The sequence below is a fragment of the Lathyrus oleraceus genome, chromosome 2 (assembly GCF_024323335.1).
Source record: "Lathyrus oleraceus cultivar Zhongwan6 chromosome 2, CAAS_Psat_ZW6_1.0, whole genome shotgun sequence".
Classification (NCBI taxonomy): Eukaryota; Viridiplantae; Streptophyta; class Magnoliopsida; order Fabales; family Fabaceae; genus Lathyrus; species Lathyrus oleraceus.
In genome coordinates this window covers 147037969-147062417 of record NC_066580.1, presented here as the reverse complement: position 1 = coordinate 147062417, position 24449 = coordinate 147037969, and the positions used below count along the sequence as shown (strand labels likewise).

General features: G+C 35.5%; 1 protein-coding gene across 1 annotated transcript; it reads left to right on the top strand.

Moving 5' to 3' along the window:
- Positions 1-10025: 10025 nt before the first annotated feature.
- LOC127122334 (uncharacterized) lies at positions 10026-10469 on the top strand. The gene has a single exon (XM_051052685.1). It carries the CDS (start codon positions 10026-10028, stop codon positions 10467-10469), a length of 444 nt encoding a protein of 147 aa, XP_050908642.1.
- Positions 10470-24449: the final 13980 nt, after the last annotated feature.

Here is a 24449-nt window from a genome sequence, read left to right as displayed (position 1 = left end):
AATGGTGTATTCTATGCTACTGCACAAATGAACAATGGACTATACATGCTTGATCTTGAAATGACTATTTATAATGTTAATACTAAAAGGAGGAAACCTAATGGGTTAAATCCAACTTACCTTTAGCATTGTCGATTAGGCCACATAAATGAGAAACACATTTTCAAACTCCATAAAGATGGACTCTTGGACTCTTTTGATTATGAATCATATGAGACATGCATATCTTGTTTAATTGGAAAGATGACAAAGTATCCATTCACAGGAAAATGTGAATGAGCTAATGATCTATGGGCCCTCATACATACTGATGTATATGGACCACTGAACATACCAGCCAGATGAGGTTTTCAGTACTTCATCACATTTACTAATGATTTCAGTAGATATGGTTATGTGTATTTAATGAAACACAAATCAGAGTCCTTTGAAAAGTTCAAGGAATTCAAGAATGAAATATAAAACCAATTATGTAATAGTATTAGAACTCTTCGATCAGATCGAAGTGGTGAATATTTAAGCCTAGAGTTTGATGACCATCTGAAAAAGTGTGGGGTTCTATCCCAACCTACTCCTCCTGGAACACTCCAATGGAATGGTGTATCTGAGAGAAGAAATAGAACCTTGTTAGACATGGTCTGATCCATGATGAGTCACGTTAATCTTCCAAACTCCTTTTGGGAATATGCACTATTGACAACACTTACACACTTAATCGTATTCCATCTAAAAATGTTGAGAAGACATCATATGAGATATGGAGTGGTAAGAAACCACATATGTCTTACATGAAGATTTAGGGTTGCGAAGTTTATGTGAAACGATAAATTTCAACTAAGCTTGAGCCCAAATCTGAAAAATGCTTATTTGTGGGGTATCCTAAAGAAACAAGAGGGTATTACTTCTACAATCCTTATGAGGGTAAAGTGTTTATCGCTCGAACTGAAGTTTTTCAAGAAACGGATTTTATTTCCAAAGGAATCAGTGGGAGGAAAGTAGTGTTGGTGTAAGCCCTAGAGGCCAATACTTTTTGGTACTTGTATCGAATTATTTATTAATAATAAAAGGCATTTTCTTTATTATGGTTGATTAATAAAGTCTCTGGAATAGATAGTCCGTTTAATGTATTAAGTGTGACTTAATCATGAGAACACATTAAACATAAGGACACTATTCTTAAAGTATCCGTAGTCGAGCTTTAGTGTGAAGTGGGATAACATTAAAGCATTAAGACTATTATGTTTGTAGACTGATGATCACATCTCATGGATCATGGATAAATAGTTATCAAGTCTTAAACATAGGTATGAATATTAGGAGTAATATTTATACCGGATTGACCCGCTATGAGAATACTATATAGAAAGTTATGCAAAGTGTCATAAGTTATTCTCATGGTGATAATGGTGTATACCACTCTTCGACCTGAAACCACTATGGACCCTAGATGTAGAGTCGAGTGCTTTATTGCTGATCCAACGTTGTCCGTAACTGGATAACCATAAAGACAGTTGATGGGTACTCCGCGAAGCATGCTGAGGGACATGAGTGACCTAGATGGAATTTGCCCATCCGGCATAACAGGATAAATGTCTATGGGCCCAATATTGAACTGGACAAGGATGACACGGTCTATGCCTTGTGTTCAATATAGACATAAGGGAAAAAGGGTATTTATACACATAAGTATTATCACAGAAGGAATTGTCAAATCACATGACATTTTCGTGTCTTAGGTAGCAGTGATGTGTTGCTAGATACCACTCACTGCTTATTATGTTAAATACATGATTTAATATAATTGCCAACGCCACGAAAACCTACAGGGTCACACACAAAGGACTGATTGATGAGAGATAGAGTAACTAAGGAATACCGTAAGGTACGGTGCCCTTAAGTGAGTTATAGAACATCGTAAGGTACGGTGTACTTGAGTAGAATACGAAATATGGTAAGGTACCATGAGCTTAAGTGATTTTGGGCATATTATAAGATATGGGCCAAAATACACTTAAGTGGGCTTTTTAGCTTGAAGCCCACACAAGTGGTTCTATAAATAGAACCCTTGTGCAGAAGCATTCATTTTGCGGTTGCATTATTTTCGTTTTCTCTCTCTCTCTCTCTCTCTCTCTCTCTCTCTCTCTCTCTCTCTCTCAAAGCCTTCATTCGTACCAGCTAGCACTGAGATTGAAGGAATCCGTTCGTGTGGACTGAGTAGAGACGTTGTCATCGTTCAACGTTCGTGATCGCTCCGTGGATCTGCATCAAAGGTTTCGATCGTCACAAGAGATCTGCACGAAAGGTTTCAATCATAACAAGAGGTAAATATTCTATCACTGATCATGACCATTCGTAAGGATCTCTAAAGGAGAAAATTTTAATTTCTGCTGCGTTTTGGATCGCAATTCTCCTTCAAGTAGAGCTTTAAGAAATTCAAGAATCACAAAGCATTGATACACCTATTGAGAAATTAGAGCAGGAAACACAAGTAGTTGTGGAAGAACAACGTGTTCAAGTAAAATAAGACCAACGTAGGTCAAGTAGGATACATCACCTACCTAAGAGATATAGATATCTCATAACTGATTAAGGTGATGTGTTACTCATAGATCAAGATGAGCATGTGACCTACCAAGAGGCCATAACTGGTCCTGAGTTTGAGAAGTGGCTAGCAGCCATGAAATCTGAAATGGATTCCATGTCCAAAAACCAAGTTTGGACCTCGATAGAGCCTCCTGTAGGAGTTAACCCTATAGGATGCAAGTGGGTCTTAAAAAAGAAGTATGACATGGATGGTAAGGTACACGCCTATAAGGCAAGGCTGGTTGCAAAAGGATATAAACAAATTCATAGGGTTGACTATGATGAAAACTTTTCACCAGTTGCAATGCTTAAATCTGTTCGAATTTTACTTGTTATCGTTGCACATCATGATTATGAAATATGGCATATGGATGTCAAAATTGCTTTCCTTAATGGGAATCTTCTTAAGGGTGTGTACATGACACAACCTGAAGGATTTGACATACAAGAAGAAGCCCAAAAGATATGCAAGTTACAGAGATCAATCTATGGATTGAAGCAAGCTTCCAGAAGCTGGAATCTTCGTTTTGATGAAACAGTAAAATAGTATGGATTCATCAAGAATGAATATGAGCCTTGTATCTACAAGAAGGTTAGTCGGAGTAGGCATGGCAACATAACCCGTACCCGCGGGTACCCACCCGAATCTGCCCCGAAGTTGACGGGGAAAACCCACTTTTATTGGGTTTGGGTTCAGGTTTGGGTTTTCCCCAATTATAAAATATGGGGATGGCTCAGGTAATGCGGACACTAGTACCCATCCTGAACCTACCGCGTTTATTTTATTATGTACATTATTATTTATTTTTGATAATTTAGAATATTAAATATGTTGGTCAATATTTTGATATTTTAATTTTAATTTACTATTTAAAATATTTGAAATGTATAAATGGAATTTTTTTAGATTATTTTATTTTATTATTTGTAATGTAATTTTATTTTGGAAAAAATAAATATTTCTATTTAAAAAATTGATTTCACTAAATGAACGGTGGCGGGGCGGGGATACCCGAACCCAACCCAAACCCGTTTGGAACGGATTTGGGTTTTGATTTTCCATCCCCATTTGGGTTTGTGGCAGGGAACATGGATTGTTTGGGGATTTGGGTTTGGGTTTGGGAGAAGTAAAAACCGCCCCCGACCCGCCCCGTTGTCATGCCTAAGTGGGAGCATGATCGTCTTCCTGGTATTATATGTAGATGACATATTACTCATTGGAAACGATGTCCCTACCCTGCAACAAGTAAATACTTGATTGGGGAAATTCTTTTCTATGAAGGACCTAGGTGAAGCAACCTATATATTAGGAATCAGGATCTATAGAGATAGATCACAAAAACTTCTTGACCTAAGTCAGAGTACATACATAGACAAAGTGCTGAGACACTTTAATATGCATGATTCCAAGAAAGGATTCATACTTATGTAAAATGGCTCGTGTCTATCAAAAACACAATCTCCTCCAACTAAGGAAGAAAGAGGTCGCATGAATAAGATTCCATATGCATCTGCAATAGGATCTATCATGTATGCCATGTTGTGTACTCGACCAATGTCTAGTATGCTTTAAGTGCAACGAGTAGGTACCAATGTGATCCTGGTGATGCTCATTGGGTAGCTGTCAAGAATATCCTTAAGTATTTTAGAAGGAATAAGGACTCATTCTTGATATATGGAGGTCAGGAAGAGCTTATTGTAATTGGATACACCGATGCTACCTTCCAGACAGATAAGGATGACTTTAGATCACAATTTGGTTATGTGTTCTACTTAAACGATGGCAGTGTGAGTTGGAAAAGTTCAAAGTAAGAAACAATTGTTGATTCTACAACCGAGGCCGAGTATATTTCTACCTCAAGTGCAGCAAAGGAATATGTTTGGATTAAAAAGTTCATTAGTGAACTTGGCATAGTTCATAGGATTGTGGATCCCATTGATCTCTATTGTGATAACAATGGTGCTATCGCACAAGCTAAGGATCCTAGATCTCACCAACGATCCAAACACATACTTAGGCGTTATCACCTCATTCAAGAGATAATAGATAGAGGATATGTGAAAATATGCAGAGTACCTACACTTGACAATATTACTGACCCATTGACAAAGTCTCTTGCTCGGCAGAAGCATGATGGCCATACTAGATCTATGGGTATTAGGGGTATGCCTGATTGGCTATAGTGCTAGTGGGAGATTGTTGGTGTAAGCCCTAGTCGTCAATACTTTTGGTACTTGTATCGAAATATTTATTAATAATAAAAGGCTTTTTATTTAATATGTTTATTTAATAAAGTCCCTAGAATAGCTATCCCGTTTAATGTATCAAGTGTGATTTAATCATGAGATCCCATTAAACATAAGGACATTATTCTTAAAGTATTCGTAGTCGAGCTTTATTGTGAAGTAGGATAACATTAAAGCATTAAGACTATTATGTATATAGACTGATGATGACATCTCTGGATCATGGATAAGAAATTATCAAGTCTTAAACATATGTATGAATATTAGGAGTAATATTTATACTGGATTGACCCGCTATGAGAATACTACATAAAATGTTATGCAAAGTGTCATAAGTTATTCTCATAGTGATAGTGGTGTATACCACCCTTCAACCTGAAACCACTATGGACCCTAGATGTAGAGTCGAGTGCTTTATTGTTGATCAAATATTTCCCGTAACTGGATGACCATAAAGTCAGTTGATGGGTACTCCACGAAGCATGCTGAGGGACATGAGTGACATAGATGGAATTTTCCAATCCTGCATAATAGGATAAATGTCTAAGGGCCCAAAATTGAACTAGACAAGGATGACACAGTCTGTGCCTTGTGTTCAATATAGACATAAGGTCAAAAGGGTAATTGTACACACAAGTATTATCACAAAAAGGGATTTTTCAGATCACATGACATTTTCGTGTCTTGGGTAGTAGTGATATGTTGCTAGATACCACTCACTGTTTATTATGTTAAATACGTGATTTAATATAATTGCCAATATCGTGAAAACCTACAAGGTCACAAACAAAAGGATGGATTGATGAGAGATAGAGTAAATAAGGAACATCGTAAGGTACGACGCACTTAAGTGAATTGTAGAACATCTTAAGGTAAGATGCACTTAAGTAGAATATGAAATATGGTAAGGTACCATGCGCTTAAGTGATTTTTGGTATACCATAAGACATGGGCCACACACACTTAAGTGGGCTTTTTAGCTTGCAGCCCACACAAGTGGTTCTATAAATAGAATCCATGTGCAGAAGCATTTCACTAGATGAAATTTAGTTTCTCTCTCTCTCTCACTCACTCACTTTCACTCAGTCAAAGCCTTCATCCATAGCAGCTAGCACTGAGACTAAAGGAATTCATTTGTGTGGACTGAGTAGAGGCGTTATTACCATTCAACGCTCGTGATCACTCCTTAGATCTGCATCAAAGGTTTCAATCGTCACAAGAGGTAACGGTTTCTATCACTTATCAAGCCCATTCGTAAGGAATATTAAAGGAAATTTTTTATTTTTGATGCGTTTTGGATCACAATTTTCCTTCAGTGAGTGCATCTTCCATTCAGTTCCGTTATGAGTGTTTTGTATGATGTCAAAACTAGGATACTTTAGCGTTTATGTATATTGAACGATATCCTTGTACTCTCTATGTGTATCTTAGTAGTAGGAAGCATAAAAGTATTTGGAAACAATTTAGAAAAGGTTTCATGTTCATGCAATAAAAGTATTTGGAAACAATTTCAAAAAGGTTTCCTGTTCATGCATTCACACTATCAGTTGAGGAACCAACTTCGCCTTCGAATTCTACCAACAGGGCTCGGGATGAGGGACAACAATCTCTATGGGATGAAACTTCTCCAAAATGGACTAGTGTATTTGAGGATGATGCTTTAGGGGAGGTGAATCCATTTATATGGGTACCATATATTTTCTCATATCGACTTCCATGCAATCTTGAGGACGTTGTTGTTGTTGTCTCGACATCAAATATATCCTTTTTCCAGAATCTTCATGAAGGGGATAAAATAGAAATGGCTTCTAAGCTTGCTCATAACATGTTCAAAGTTACTTCTATCTTTTCTCTCATTTCTGCTAGACAGGGTGATATCTTGGCCATGGGTAGTCCCTTCAAGGAAAGGGATACTTGGAAAGGGAAGGCCGAAGCTATGGAGTTGAAGTGTTTCAACCTTAAGAATGAGCTTATTGCGTTATGGGAGACAGTTAAGACTGCTAACTCTTTGCAAGAGGCACCGATAATACATGACTCTCCCTCTTTCTTGGCGGCTCATGTGGCCGAGCTGAAAGATGCCTTGAAAGATGTAGAGGAGAAATATATGTTTGCTTTTACTTCTGTTAAGGAGAAGGCTCTGTAGGTGAAAAAGTACCTGAAAGACATACAAGCCTTGAAGGCTCTCAAAGATTAGGTGGTCGGCCTGAGGCAGGTGCTTCATGATGCTCTTGGGCAGACTGTGTAGGATGTGCTTGGAGTTTGAGAACAAGTTGTGGAGAAGGCGAGAAAGCTTTGTCATAACACTGTGATTTATGTTGAAGTGTTGGATCCTTTTAAGTCTGTTTTCGGGGTGACTCAAGGAGATGGTTTTAGTGCCTCAACTTTCAATGCCTCGACTTTATTTTTACTTTGTTTGTATTTTTATTCCCTACAATGTTTCCCAGACCTTTGTGCCTTGAGTGTAATAATTTTTTGACATTTAATGAAATATCTTACCTTAAAATTTTAAGCATTATTAGCTTTAGATCTTTGTGCCAGCCTTTGGTTTATCATTATCGTTGTTCACAACTAGTTTGTAACTCCAGTAATTTCTCTATTATCTTGCAGAGTTTCGTTTAGTGTAAAGTTTAGGCCGGTCCATCAAAGTTTGTTGGTTATGACGAGGTGTTTGTCATGGGCTTGAGAGACTCTTTTATTTGCTCCATGGAAGACACATTTGCAAACGATTGTAATGAACTGGAAGATATTGTAACACCCCAAAAAAATTATTAGAATTTTAGTAGAATTTTATTAGAATTTTATTTGGATTTTTGGTGTGCATTATGATTTATTGTGTTATTGCTTAGAATCTTAATAAAATAAAACAGTAATTAAAAAAAATAGGAAGGCTTGTGATTATTTGGAAATTATGGGCTAAATAATGAGATTTATTAAAACAAAGGTAATTAGTAAGAATAAGTAAATAAAATAAAACATATTTTCCCATATAAGGGTGAAGGAAATTTTTTGAGAACGTGTCAGTAGAGAAAAAGGAGAAGAGTTGAGGCGACAATAGAAGAGAGATTCTCAATGTTAGGATTTTCCATCACCAATAAGCTCAAGAGTTTTGGCTTAATCGAGGAAAAAGGGAAAATTATATTCTTAATGGATGTTTAAGCTTAGGGATAGTAGGGATGTTCTTTTCTCCTTTTCTCTGTTATGACGTTTTATTTGAATTATGTGAGGTTTATGCAAACCTCCTTGATTATGTGAATGGTGAATTCTGATCTTGTATTATTGATGTTGATTTCATATTATTGATGTGAAATTCGTGCAAATTTGTTATTGGAAATTGGATTGTTGATGTTCATATGTTATGTAATGATTTAATGAAGAAAACATGAATAATTGTGTGATATGTGAGATTGATATTCTTTGATGTAAAATCTGTTGCTTATTCGTGTAAATCAAATTCTGAACTTTATCTAGCCTGAAATTATAAAAGTTTGGAAACCTAGATTTGTTTCCATGGAGAAAAATGCATAAATCGCATTCTGCAGCGGTGACAGACATCACATGGGTGACAGTCCAACAATCATTGCATCGGGGACGAAGATGGCATACTGTCAGTGATGATGAGCATCACACACATGAAGGTCGAACACTAAACGCCTCAAGACGAGCACAAATTCCCCAGAGCGATGATAGGCAACACAACCTGAGGGCGACGACTATCATGGTCGAGATGGTCAGACCGCCAACTCTGTTGGTGACCGATTATGATGTTTTGGTTAATGTTTTGTAGAGTTTATGATCCCTTGATTTAATTTAATTTTTTAAGTGATTAACTATTGATAACATTATTATGATTAATTATTGTTGATTTAGTTGATAATCGCCTCGTAGTTAGGCCATATTAAAAGTTGATGGTTTTAGGTTCAAGGCAAACCATTGTTTAGCCCTAATAGGAAGTGTTTGATGTGAATTACGTTTAGGTTCAAAGACCCAATGGATGATATGTTTTAGGTTCAAAAGGACCAGTGTTAGCCTTTACCGGCAGTGTTGATAATGTGAGTAGGAGGTTTGGATGGAGAATAACTGCATTTGTTTGATCATGCAAAATGTATACTAGAGATTAGCTTAGGACTTCATTCTAGTGTTAGGATTGGTACCACTGGAATGATTTCGGCCCAGTGTTTAGGACTTCGATCTAGTGTTTAGGACTCTAATATCCATGATTTTGGCACAGTGTTTAGGACTTCGATCTAGTGTTTAAGACTTCATTCCAGTGTTAGGATTGGTACCACATGCATGGGAGTAGAAGAAGTAAGCATTGCATGATGAAATTGTATATCGTACAAATGTGTTGGTTGAATGTGCTTGTTATAAAATATCCTTGTTCTTTATACACTATTTAATTTATGGAATGTATTCTCACCCCTTTCTTGTCTCTATGTTTCTTAATTTGTAATTTTATCTAGATAATCCCCAATTTGAGACTGAGGGGTGATAGTTGTTGTTTTACGGAGGATGACATAGTTGGCCTCTTTAGTAGTTTGTTTATGCGTTATGTTCTTCGTACCTCTTATCGACTTTTTAGTATTCATTTTGATTTTAATATGATATTGCAACATCCGGATGTGAATACTTTTTCTATGTCTTCTTAGTTGTTTTGAACTAATTACTTATGCTATAATTTTGAATTAAAATTCCACCTTTGGAATGAAGGTTGAATGTTTTGTCAATGTGACACCCTTGTTTTGTCTTCATATTTTCCACAATTTTTTTAAAATCATATTTGGGGTTTAGGGTGTTATACAGTTGGTATTAGAGCATGTTGGTCCATTCGGTCTTAGCTATTAAAAAATTATAGTACCCTCGCGCACGACATGGGTGTTGACCCTATCATTGTTGTTTTTCCCTGTAACCACCATTTTATTTAGTGTTGCAATTAGGTAATTTGTTTATGGATGGTTATGCAAGAAACAATGGCTGGCAGGAATGATCGTGCAATTGCTGATGCTCTCGAGGCAACTCCTCATGTGATGGCTCAAGCCAATGAAGCTTTGCAAGCTAATCAGAATTGGAATGGAGGAGCTGATAAGTTTCATGGACTGGGAAAATTCCAGAAGAATGACGCACCTATGTACAAGGGAAGGTATGATCCTGAAGGTGCTCAAACTTAGATTCTGGAAATTGAGAAGATTTCCATAGTCATGGCGTGTACCGATACTCAGAAAGTGTTGTTTGGACCTCATATGTTGTATGAAGAAGTTAAGAATTGGTGGGAGAATACCCGCCAAAGATTGGAAGTTGTTGGAATTGCTATTACTTCGAGTAATTTTAAGAATGAGTTTTTGGACAAGTATTTTCCAGCTGATGTTTGCAACCATATGGAGATTGAATTCTTGGAGCTGAAGCAGGGTAACATGTATGTGGCTAACTATGCAGCCATGTTCGAGAAGCTATCCAGGTATTGTCCTCACTATAATGGTGTAGGTGCTGAAGGTTCCAAGTGTGTGAAGTTTGAAAGTGGTTTGTGTCCAGAGATCAAGCAATTTATAGGATATCAGGAAATTAGCTGCTTCTTAGTGCTGATTAACAAGTGCAAGATTTATGATGAAGACATAGAGCAAGATCTACTCACTATAACAATGTGAATGAGAAGAAGTTTTCCATCCAAAATCGTGTCAAGCTATATGTAAACCTAAGTGCCAAATGAAATCAAAAAGATACAATTGGGAATGGAAATAGTAGGGGAGGTGCTCCATTTCCTCCGAGATGTGAAAGGTGTGGTAAGCTAGGTCATCATGTTCCTGAGTGCAAGAATATCGCTCCTACCTATTTCAATTATGGAGAGCAGGGTCACATTAACACCCATTGTCAGAAACCAAAGAGAGAACTAGGTATTGATCAGAATGCTCATGCCAATGGGAAAGTCTTTGCTCTTAGTAGTGCTGAAGTCTCAAGATCGGATATTTTGATTTGAGGTACATGCTTCATAATGGTATTTCTTTAGTTACTATCATTGATACGGGTGCAACACATTCATTCATATCACATGATTGTGTAATCAAGTTAAACTTGGTAATGTATCCTATGAGAGATGATATGGTCATTGATACTTCAGCCAATGGTTCTATAACCACTTTGTTAGTTTGACTTAATTGTCACATATCCATTTATGGTAAAGATTTTAGAGTTGAATTAATTTTTTTACTCCTAAGTCAACTAGATGTTATTCTTGGAATAAATTCGTTAGAGTTCAACCATGTTCACATAAGTTGTTTTGATAAGACCGTGTTGTTTCCTGAGTCAGAGAAGAGTAAAGATTTAAGGTTTATGTCCTCCAACCAAGTAAATATATCCTTGAAACAAGACACTCAAGTGCTCATGATGTTAACTTACCTGAAAGTAGAGATCGAAGCTACAATTGTTAATCTTCCTCTTGCATGCGAGTTCCCTGATGTTTTCCCTAATGATATTGGTGAATTTCCTCATGGTCGTAAAGTCAAATTCACAATAGATTTAGTACATGGTACTATACCTATATCCCTGTAACCGTATAGAATGTCTGCATCAGAGTTGAGCGAGTTGAAGAAGCAACTATAAGATCTGTTAGAGAAGAAGTTTGTCTGTCCTAGTCTATCGATGTAGGGAGCACCAACATTGTTGGTTAAGAAGAAGGACGAGAGCATGATATTGTGTGTGGATTATTAGCAAATGAATAAGGTCACTATTAATAATTGACATCCTCTTCCACGAATTGATGATATCATGGATCAATTGGTAGGAGCTCGTGAGTTTAGTAAGATTTATCTAAGGCTGGGTGACCATCAGATTATGGTGAAGATGAATGATATACCTAAGACTGCATTCAGAACTCGCTATGGTCATTATGAGTATTAGATTATTCCCTTCGGCATGTCTAATTCACCAAGAGTATTCGGGGATTATATGGATAGGATTTTTAACCCTTACTTGGATCACTTTATCATGGTGTTTAGAGATGATATTTTGGTATACTCTCAGTCAGACGAAGAACATACAAGACACATGAGAGTTGTGTTCCAGACCTTGCAGGACATAAAGTTGTATGCCAAGCTATCCAAGTGTGAGTTTTTACTAAGAGAGGCAAGTTTACTTGGGCATGTGATCTCAAGTGGTGGTATACCAGTGGGTCCATCTATGTAAACAGGATATTATAGTGGGAAACACCTAAGTTAATTATTGAGATCAAAAGTTTATTAGGTTTGACTGGTTATTATAAGAGGTTCATCGAAGGATTTTCGAAGTTGGAATTGCCTTTGACCTAGTTAACCCGGAAGAGACAAACTTACCTTTGGGATTTCAACTGTGAAAAAAGTTTTCAGGAGCTCAAGAAGAAGTTGACGTCGGTGCCAATCTTAATTTTTCTAGATGAGAGTGAATCTTTTGTGGTATATTGTGATGCATCCCAAATGGGCTTGGGCGGTGTGATTATGCAAAATGGTCAAGTTGTAGCCTATGCTTCTATATAACTAAAGATTCATTAGAGGAACTATCCTACCCATGATTTAGAGTTAGCAGTAGTGGTTTTCGTGCTTGAAGTTTGGAGGAATTATCTTTATGGGTCGAGATTCAAAGTTTTCAGTGATCATAAGAGTCTGAAGTATCTATTTAATCAAAAGGAGTTGAATATGAGGTAGAGAAGGTGGCTAGAATTTTTGAAAGATGATGACTTTGAGTTGAATTATCATCCATGAAAAGTTAAGTGGTATCAGATGCGTTGAGTAGGAAGTCCTTGCATATGTAGACACTAATGGTTAAAGAGATGGAATTGATTGAGGAGTTCAGAGATATAAGCTTGGTGTATAAAGTCACGTTAGGAAGTGTGAAGCTAGGTATGTTAAAGTTAACTAGCGATGTATCGACAAAAATCAAAGAGGGTCAGAAGTTGGATTTGATACTGATGATCAATCAACAATGATTAACCAAGGAAGAAGAGAATGGGATCATGAAGTTTTGGGAAATAGTTTGTGTGTCAGATTTTTTGGCTCTTAAGAAGATAATTCTAGAAAAAGGTCACATGAGTAGTTTTAATATTCATCCAGGAGCCACAAAGATGTATCAAGATCTTAAGAGGATGTTTTGGTGGCCATACATGAAGAAGATCGTTGCAGAATTTGTGTACTCTTGTTTGATCTGTCAGAAGTCAAAGATCAAACATCAGAAGTCATATGGATTGATGCAACCTTTGAGTATTCCTGAGTGGAAATGTGATAGTATTTCCATGGATTTCATAGTGGGTTTGCCTAAGACCTCTAAAGGAAGTGAATCAATATAGGTCATAGTGGATAGGTTGACTAAGTCAGCTGATTTCATTCCGATAAAGACCACTTACCCATTGTAGAAGCTAGCTGAGATCTACATTAGTGTGATAGTTAGATTTCATGGAATTCCCTATAGCATCATCTCAAATCAAGATCCAAGATGTACGTCAAGGTTTTGGGAAAGCTTGCGAGTAGACATGGGAACCAAGCTAAATTTGAGTTCTGCTTACCATCCGGAGACAGACATTCAGACGAAAAGACTTATTAAGTCTTAGAAGATCTGTTGAAGGCTTATGTCCTAGAGCAGAGAGATAGTTGGGATAATTATTTATTGTTGATTGAGTTTACTTATAACAACAATTTCTATTATAGTATCAGAATGGAACCTTTTCAATCCTTGTATAGAAGAAGGTGTAGAAAGCCCTTATGTTGGTTCGAATCTAGTGAAAGAGTTATACTCAGACCTGAAATAGTCCAATAGACTATCGAGAAGATTAAGATGATTCACGAAAAGGTGAAGGTATCGCAGAGTAGACAGAAGAGTTATCATGATAAGCGCATAAAATCCCTAAAATTTCAAGAAGGAGACCATGTGTTCTTGAGAGTCACTCTAGTGACTGGGGTTGGTTGGACATTAAAGTCTAAAAAAATTACCCCTCATTTTATTGGGCCATACAGATTATTAAAAGAGTCGGCAAAGTTGCCTATCAAGTTGCATTACCACCATCTCTCTCAAACCTTTATAGCGTCTTTCATGTATCTCAACTTCGTAAGTATGTCCCAGACCCGTCTCATGTGATTCAGTCAGATGACGTGTAAATAAGAGATAACCTGACTTATGAGATATCGCCGTGTGGATTTTAGATCGAGAGGTAAAGCACTTAAGGGGTAAATAAATTCATTTGGTGAAAGTTGTGTGGGGAGAATCCATAGATGGAAGCGTGACTTGGGAGCTAGAGAGTCAGATGAATGAGTCTTACCTATAGTTGTTTTTCTCAGGTAAATTTTCGAGGACGAAACTTATTTAAGTGGGGGAGAGTTGTAACACCCCATAAATTTTATTAGAACTTTAGTATAATTTTATTAGAATTTTATTTGGATTTTTTGTGCTTTGTGATTTACTGTGTTATTGTTTTAGAATATTAACTAAATATGATAAGAGTTTCATTAATATAAAATATAATAATTATAGAAAATAGAAAGGGTTGTGATTATTTAGAAATTATGGGATAAATAATGAGATTTATTAAAATAATGGAAATTAGTAAGAATAAGTAAATAAAATAAAATATATTTTTCTATATAAGGGTGAGGGAAGTTTTGAGAACATGTCAGTAGAGAAAAAGTAGAAGAGTTAGGGCAACCCTAGAAGAGAGATTCTCAAGGTTTGGAACTTCCATCACCAATAAGCTCAAGAGTTTCAGCTTAATCAGGGTAATGAGGGATTATTTCATGATGAGTGTGTTTAAGCTTAGGGATACTGGGGATGTCATTTTCCCTTTTTCTCTGATATGATTTTTTGATTGAATTATGTGAGATTTGTGCAAAACCTTCATGATTATGTTAATGGTAAACTCGAATCTTGTATTGTTGATGTTGATTTCGTATTATTAATGTGAAATTCATGAAAATATGTGATTAAAAATTGGATTGTTGATGTTCATATGCTACATAATGATTTGATGAAGAAAACATGAATATTTGATGTGATAGGTGTATAATGATATTCTTTGATGTGGAATTTGTTGCTTATTCGTGTAAAGAATTAAATATTGTTGATGAAGAATTAAACATTGTTGATATTCTTTGATGTGATATATATATATATATATATATATATATATATATATATATATATATATATATATATATATATATATATATATATATATATATATATATATATATTGTTGATAATGAATTAAATTCGTTCCAAGTAAATAAATAATCGTTGGGGTGGATACCCTCGGCGGTGACCTCGGAGTGGCCGGATGGCATCCAGGGTTTTTGGATGATGTTTTCTCTAAAGCTACGGGTTGAATGCACTTCGCGCTACAAAGCATTTTTTTAGGTTGGCGTCTGCCTATTTCCGGGGCTCCGATGTGGATAGACTTACTTAGGGATCCGATATGAGACTCCTTTTCTTAAAAGCGTATCTCCGAGTTACCATGTATTGCATTTGTCTGCCAGCTTCCGTTGGTTAGTCGGCTTTTCCGACCTTAGAGGAATTAAGGTTTCCCTTTCTGTTTATTCTTATCTTCAAGGCAACTATACAAGTTGGGAACCTGTGGTTTCAATTTATACATTCCCTTCTAAAATAGATCCCCGGGGCCTTCTTTCTGATTGCATGGTCGACAAACCCCTTTTTCCTTTGTCATGTTAGCTGTCTTCGGGTCCAAAGTCCTATTCTTTCTGATTTTTTACCCCAAGATAGTAGTGACGGAGTAGTTCATCAGTATATCGTTGCTGGAATCAAATTCTACTTCGCAGGAGTGACACAATTGAATTGGACAGCTTCTCGTTGGACTATCGGACCTCACAAGAGGTATTTTTGATGCATGGACTATCAGACCCCGAAGATTTGACTTTCAAAGAATGGGGTCAAAAATGGTGGTTAGCTAAGTCGATTGTGATGGGTCTTGGTTTTTGCCTCATAATGTTCCTTAATTCTAAGATCTAGAGGGGCCGCGATCAGTGAAAATGAAAAATGACTGAGAAGCGACCGAGGAGTCGTCGAAGATGGAGAAACTGGGACTTGATTCATCCTTGATTCAATGAAATATTAAGGCCACAAATTGGTAAATCGAAGAACTGAATCTGAACCGTAAGAATCCATATCTGAAATTTATGAACTTGTTCAATAGTCTTTGCAAAGCAACATTATTTTCGTGGAAATTGTAGAAATTGAAAGTCGATTCCCACAGACGACATCGTTGTTTCGTTTGGGAACCATAAATGGATGTTCTAGCTTCACAAAGGAACCAATAATAATGACATGTGGATAACTGTTGATCTCGAACAATGGTTCTGGTCTCTTTTATGGCGACGTGAGGTGGACATGCATGTTTAGCACTCCAAGCCCAAGTCAGTTTAAGATTCAATATGAATAAAGTAAAATTGGAGATAAGAGATATGACATGTGAGTTGTTTTTATTGGGCCAAGTTGAATGTGTTTGAGATGGATTGGGTCTAGTCAATTAGGTCATTGGCCGATTCAGAACATAATTTATTTGTATAATGTATTGTGTTATTTAATATTTTTGATATATTTTTAAATTTAAAATTTTTAAATATATGCTATTTTTTAAATATATTTAAATTATTTAGTCTTAGTGACAAATTTGTACCCCATTCATATCAATTCATAAGTAAAAAATTTGAGTTAAAATTTTATGTTTTTTTAAAATATGTTTTACAGAAATAAGTAAAAGTAATTTTGATTGATGGTTGTTTATGAAAAAAATGAAAGAGAAATTAAATTAAATATAATTTATAATTAATTTTATGTTAGAAAAGATAAAATTTTTAAAATAAAATATTTGAATGAAATAAAATTAATATTTCTTGCTTATGATTTAAAAAAAAAAATTGATGTTTTTTTTATATATTAGTATAGAGTAAGTATATAAATATTTGGGGGTATATAGTGAAGTCAATGAGACATAGTTTAAACTTTTTATGGATTGCATAAATATTAAAAAATATAATTGAATTATTTAAATAATTAAAAGATGTAAAATAATATAAAACATTAAATGAATTTAGTTTAAGTCATTAATTTGATGGTACGGGATGAGTCTAAAAGTTTAGGAGTGTAAAAATAAATAAATTTGATATGAAAATTTTCTTAATTTAAATGGTGTAGTGATATAGGATTTTTTATTCAAATAATAAAGTTTTTCAAAAAAAAAAATCTAATAACTAAGTTTTTCTACTATTTTTTAAAGTATTCATATTTCAAATAAAAACATTTGCAACGAGAGCACTTGCTAGATGAATTGACATCTGCATTTAAAAATTAAAACGTGTCACCAATTGAATTTGTGATTTGGTCTAGTCAATCAAATTGGCGGAGGCATATGATCTAGCCAATCCAATTGACGCGTGTGTTTAATGCTTAAGAGGAGATGACAATTCATTTGGTGCTTCAGTGTAAATTTTTTAAATTAAAATAATAAATTATATAAAAAATGAATAAAAAATATTTATATTTAATTTAAATATGATTACGTATGATAATATTTTTACACTAAAGACAACGAACCACTTGATTATACATGTCACTGGTTCCACATCCCCTAGATACCATTTTTCGTACCGATCTATGTTGATTTCGCCCAAGTGTTTGATATGAGGTCTCAGGAACATCACCCTCACCAGATTCTCTAATAGTTCTTGCATTTCTAAGTAGTCTTGTGTATGCATCGACGCGTTGTTGTAACTGAGTTCATGCTCCATGTCGATGTAGTTAGGTTGTGTTGATGGGTTTATTGGTGAACGACCTGGTTGATTGAATGGTGACCATTCACACCAATGTCACCATTCAATCGACCATGTCGCTCACCAATAACCCCATCAACATAACTCTACTACACCGACATGGGTCACAAACTCATTTACGATATCGCATCAATGCATACACAAGACTATTTAGAAATGCAAGAACTTATTAGAAAACTGGCGATGGTGATGTTCACGGGATCTCATATTTAATACCTACGGTGAATCAACATAGATCGAAACGAGAAAGGGTATCTAAGGAGTGTGGAACCGGTGGCATGTATGACCAAGTCGATCATCGTTGTTAGTGTTAAAAATATTATCATATGTAATCATATTTAAATTAAATATTAATATTTTTTTTCATTTTTTTATATAATTTATTATTTGTATTTATAAAAAAATTACACATGCGCCAGATGAATTGGAGCCTCCGCTTAAGCATTGAACACAAACGCCAATTGACTTGGCTAGACCATATCCAGTTGCCAATTCAATTGGCGACACCTCTTAATTTTGAAATGCAGGAGCCAATTCATCTTACATGTGCTCTGCTTTGTAATTTTTTTTGTTTGAAACATAGGTAGTTTGGGAAATAGTGGGAAAACTTGGTTATTAGGGAATTTGTTTTTCAAAAACTTGATTATTTGAACAAAAAATTTATGATATAATACTTCTAATCTCATAAACTTGTAGCTCAAACATAATGTGAAAATTTAAAACTTATTTTGAATCAACTGAATGTATCACTTAATGTGAATGTTTTTTAACATATTAAATTAAAAAATATAAAAAAATTTGAAAATTAATTTAAAATAATATTTTAATATGTAAATTCAATTCTAAAATAATATTATTTTAACATTAATAGTAACAAATTTTAAATAGTGTAGAAATTTTTACATGTAACCTTTTATTTTCACCGCTTCCACGCCACCGCCACCGCCACCGGTCAACCTATCAGATTGAGGTCCTTCTAAGCCTCATAAACCGTCGTTCTAGAATATTCTCAATGAAGGTCAAAGAGTCACTACTGTGAAGAAGAGAGTAGAGTTAATTGAAAAAACACTTATGAAAGTCTCTCTTGAAGGAGGAAACCAATTGCTACCAAAAGGTCACGATGAATGATAAACCTTTTCAGGAATCGTGCAACCCTTGGAAGGAGGCGCTAGTCATTAAGCTCGCTGGGAAGAACATTAACTATCATTTGATGAAGGATATGTTGAAGATGATGTGGAAACTTATCAGAGGTTTAGAGATCATGGACGTTGACAATGATTTCTCTATGGTCAAGTGTGAATTACTCACAAATAAGGAGGAAATTGTATGAGAAGGCTCGTGGATGTTGTTTGACCATTATTTGTCAGTGGCTCAATAGACTCTAGACTTTGAATCCCCTCTCACAAAAAGTGGAGAAGACTTTGGTTTGGATTCGATTTCTAGGCTTAACTTATAGTATTATGATGAAAGTGTCCTTCTTGGGTTGACATCTATTATGGGTACTCATGTTAAGGTAGATAATAATACCCTAAATGTAGATAGGGGAAGGTTTGTGAGAATTTGCATGGAGATTAATCAGACCTTGCAGTACAACATTCAATATGAAGTTGTTCACCTCATTTGATCCAATTGTGCATGTTATGGACATCATGTATGTGATTGTAAGAAAACACCAAATAATATGACACAACATGTCATTCTTACAGTGGCACAACCAAGAGGTCCACCAGAAAATGATGGTGTCCATGAGAAAAGACTAACAAAACTACATCAGGAAGTGGGCGATGATAGCACCGAAATTTTAGCAAAAGAATTTGAAGAAATAAATGTAGTTCATGGTGATTGGCTGGTGGTGCAGAGGAAAAAATGCAACAAAAAAGTCAGTTTTGGTCCAGGGAAAACTTTATCCAATAATGTGCATTGAGATTTGAGGAGTTCTAAAATCAAGGGGATTGATGTTTCCTTAAAAAGAATAAGTGTTGATAGTAAAACTGCTGGACCTAATCAACTTGATGCGGTTTCCAAGAAACGATGATTTGATAAGAGTGGATCCACACGATATGCGTGTCAGCCATCACGTAGAGGGGACCCATGCGCCAAGGCCATGTCTACCCTTCCGGAACCATAGCATGCTATTAGTGGGGCTATGCACAAAACTGGGCCAACTTTTCATTCTTATCCAACACTAAATGGTGTGCCTAACACTGCTAAGTACACCTCCATCATTCCCATAGTAAATTTGGGTTTGGAGACCATCATACGATTTAACATACCATATTTTGAACAAACATTAATTCAGGAAGATAAAATAACCAATGCACTATGGATGAGGGTGTTACTCATGAAGAGGAAGTTGTTCTTAAGACTCCCATCAAATGGGAGCCAACTACGTAAATTATCTTGTGTATAAGACTTGTTTTGTCACCTCCATTAATTTGACTAGTTATGTTAAGTTTCATAGAAGTCATTGTGCTTTCTTGGAATATTCGGGGAATCTCTAATAAAAAGGTTAAAATACACATGATGGATTTGATTATAAAACACTCTTTAATGTTTTTAATCATTATGGAAACACATATTGGTTTTCATAAGATCCAATCCTCCTGGGATAGAGCTAGATATGCGAGTGTTCACTACGTGGAAGCACGTGGTCAGTTCAGAGGTATTTGGGTTTAAAGCAGAACGGTAGTAATTGTTGTGCATGGTATCTTTATGGATATAATCACTATAAAGATAACATTGTGAACTTCCTCTTAGCATGTAACTAAAATTTATGCTAGTCCTGTGTACACTTCTTGTCTGGACTTGTGTCCCCACCTCATTGACCAGAGGAGCATTGTGGATGGTCTTTGGATGTTGATTAGAGACTTTAACGAGATCATTCATCCAAGTGAATAAAAAGGAGGTAATTTTAATCATTTTAGGACAAATTCTTTATTTAATGTCAATGATAAATGTAATTTAGTTGAAGTAGACATGAATGGTGGGAAATTCACTTGGAATAGGACTTGCACTAGTAATCGAATGGTCTATCACAAGTTGGATATGGCTATGATAGACGTTACTTTTGGCGCATGGCTTTCCCTGATGCATATTTTAAGGTGTTGTGTAAATTTCATACCGATCACAACCCAATTCTCCTTAAGTGTGGCCTTCCTCTTCAAGTTCGTGAGCCGCACCCTTTTAGGTTTGAGGAAGCATGAATCACTCACATGGAAGACTCCAATATAGTCTAGACTGCTTATGGGAAATTCCCATATGGAATTGTATCTTGCCTCTAAAATGTGCAACACGATTCTATCCTTTTTAATAAGAAACTTTTGGCATTATCAGTGAATAAAAGAATAACATTGAGAAGAGACTCAAAGGTATCTAACTCTCTTTAGAGATAATAGATTTGGAAATACTAGTTTATCTTCAACAGGAGTTTCAATAGAAGTATATGATATCCTTGTACAAGAGGAGATTCATTAGTATCAAAAGGCTACAGATGATTGCATTAAATTGGGAGATCATAACACCAAATCTTATCATACCAAGACGACAATTAGGAGGAAGAGAAATAAAGTTCATGCCTTTTATCTTCCTAATGGTATTTGGCAGAATGATGGTACTATTCTCAGGGAAGAAGCACTAAATTTTTTAAAGGTATTTTCTACCGTACATCTTATATACTCATTGCTAGCATGTGTGACTTAACTATAGCCCAGAGCCTTACCGAAGAAGCCCAACACTCTTTGACTAAACAGGTGACTAGGGAAGAAGTTATTTATGCTTTGAATCAAATGCACCCTTTCGAGACGTCTGGCCCTGATGCATTCCAGGGTATTTTCTTTAAATAGTTTTGGCATATAGTTGGAGATGACGTTGTCCAACTTATATCAGATTCTTTTTTGATAAGTAGCTTTCACTCATCTCTTTCAGAGACTTTTATCGCATTAATTCCTAAGGTAGTCAGCCCCTAAAGTTTTAAGGAATTCAGGCCCAATAGTTTGTGCAACATTATTTACAAGCTTATTACAAAGATTATGGTTAACAGATTGAGTCCTTATCTAAATAAAATAGTTGAATCCTTCCAGAGTAGTTTTTTCCTGGTAAAGGGACAACTGATAATGCCATTAATGCCATTATCCTCAAAGAAGCAATTCATTCTATGTGCAAATCTAAAAATAAAAAAGTTGGCATGGTGTTCAAAATAGATCTTTAAAAGGCCTATGATCAAGTTAATTGATATTTCTTGGAATTTTGTTTGAAGCGAAACATGTTTCTTCCCATTACTATAAATTTGATCATACATTGTGTAACTAGCTCCTCTATGTCTATTCTCAGGAATGGGAGACAACTACCAAATTTTGTTCCAACTAGAGGATTATGGAAAGGTGGCCCATTTCACCCCATATCTACATTATTTGCATGGAATTATTGTCATAGAAAATCATCAGGGCATTAAATGAAGGCCATTGGTAACCTACCAGGATGTCTCGTAATGGACCCCATTTATCACATTTATTTTTTGCTGATGATGTTATTCTTTTTACAAAGGTTTCTAACTCCCGGTTGGGGATCATTTCTGATATCTTAAATTGTTTTTCCATGTTTTCTAGCATTAAATTGAATGTTTCTAAATCAAAGGTGCTCTTCTTCGCTACCACTAAGAGGAGTAAAATGGATTTAATTGTCTCCAAACATGCACCAAGAAAACTCTTACTCTAGAGAAGTACTTGGGTTTCCCTATGGTACATGGTCGTCTTCAACACAAGGACTTTGAGTTCCTAGAGGAGAAAATCAATGAGAGTTTATCATCTTGGAAACATAAATTGTTAGACAAGGATGGTCGTTTGACTCTTGTTAGGTCTGTTATGAACTCCATCCTAAATTATTATATGCAAGTGGGTTGGCTACCTTAGGAAACTTGTGATTTTATTGATATGATGATTAGGAATATTTTATGGAAAGGTATACCAAATGCTGGTTTGCATCTCGTAGGTTGGGAAAAAATCACTAAGCCGAAAAACAGGGTGGTCTTGGGATCCGGATATCAAGAGAGGCCAATACCTCTATGTTGGGTAAGCTGGTGTGGATCTCCGTCGAGATTGTGATTCCCTATGGGTCCAAGTTTTGAAATATAAGTACATAACTGAAGAAATGTTCCTTAATGTGAAAAAGAAATCGGGATCAATTACTTGGAGTGCAATTATGAAAGCTCTCGCATCTCTTAAAGATGGATTTAAATTTAGATTGGGGGATGGGAACTCCTCTTTCTGGTTTCCAATAGGTCGGGGGTAGGGTAATTAGTGAAGCAGGTTATCTATATGGATATCCATGATCTGGAAATGTGAGTGAATAATGTTTACTTGGAAGGAAATTGGAACTTCAATTTATTATATACTAATATTCCTCAAGTTGTTTGTGACTACCTAAAAACACTTCCCATTTGTTGGAACTCTCTGGTTCCTAATCGGTTAACTTGTAAATCCAATTTAGATGATATCTATAATGCTCAAGATGGTTATATATGGCTCAAAAGACTTGAATTTGTTTAGAATACAATAGACAACAACTCTTAGAAGTGGATGTTGCATATTCATGCTCCTAAGAAAGTTAGATTCTTCAATTGGACGACTTTATATAAGTCCCTTCCTATGAGATCAATATTGTGACATCGTGGTATGCTCTAGACGAATCTCTATCCTAGATGCAATCAGGATGCCTAGACAACTTTACAATGATTGAGAGATTGTGAATATGCTACTCGCTTATGGAAATCTATTGGCTTCTTAGGCCCAATATTCTTCCAAGGGGATAATTAATGACAATTGTCATTTCACAATTTTTATGAGGAAATTCGTATGAATTCAAAAGAATATTGACTAAAAGAAAAGCCAAAGTGTGAAGAAATAAGCAAAAATCCAAGACAAAGAAGAAATAAACATTTAATGAAATTTGTGAAGAAAATGGAAGAAAAACGTGATTTGCCACTGGATTTCTCGCGTCCGCAATGCATCATATCACGACGCGACGAGGATTGCATTACGACACGATACTGACCATCACATACGCAATGGTGGTTTTTTAGCTGACACACTTTTTGCTTTTTAAAGGGTTATTTGGCTAATTTTTTAGGGATTCCAAATCAGAGAGAGAAAGTGGCGGCTAGGGTAATTCAATAAGCGATTTTGGAGCACATTTGAGTCATTGGAGATCAATTTTTCCATAGATTTTGTTGATGAATACTTCTCCACTCATGATATTTGTTAATCTATCAATGAGTAGCTAAGTTTCTCTAGATTAGAGCTTTTTGAGATGAACCTTGTTTTTTACTCTGTTGGATCATATGTATGTTTGAGTTTTTTTAGTACTTTTAATATTATTGTCTTATTTAAATTGTTCTCGTGTTTAATGCTTTTTTTTTGCTTACGAACGTACAAATCGATCTATATAATTAGGGATTTCTGACGTTAGTCTAATTATATGAACTCGGAAATTTATTCAACTTTGTAATGAACTAGGAATAGGAATTTAGAAGTTGTTGCTATTGAATTAACGCACTTAAAACGCCCAATTTAACCTTGATCTGACATAAGGAATTAGGGAATTACTGTATAAATTAGAGAGCTGCACACCAAGGAATTAGGTGCACTGGTTATGTTAATTTGCAGTGAGATGATAATATGATTGAAACTCAACAGGTACACATAACATCAACACTTAATACTAAGGGGGTCGATAATAAAGTCCTAATCTCCTTCGCAATCTTGAATTTCAACTTTCCAAATTCTCGTTTTAGAACCATTTTTCTAACGAACCCCCCTAAGTAATTACTTAATT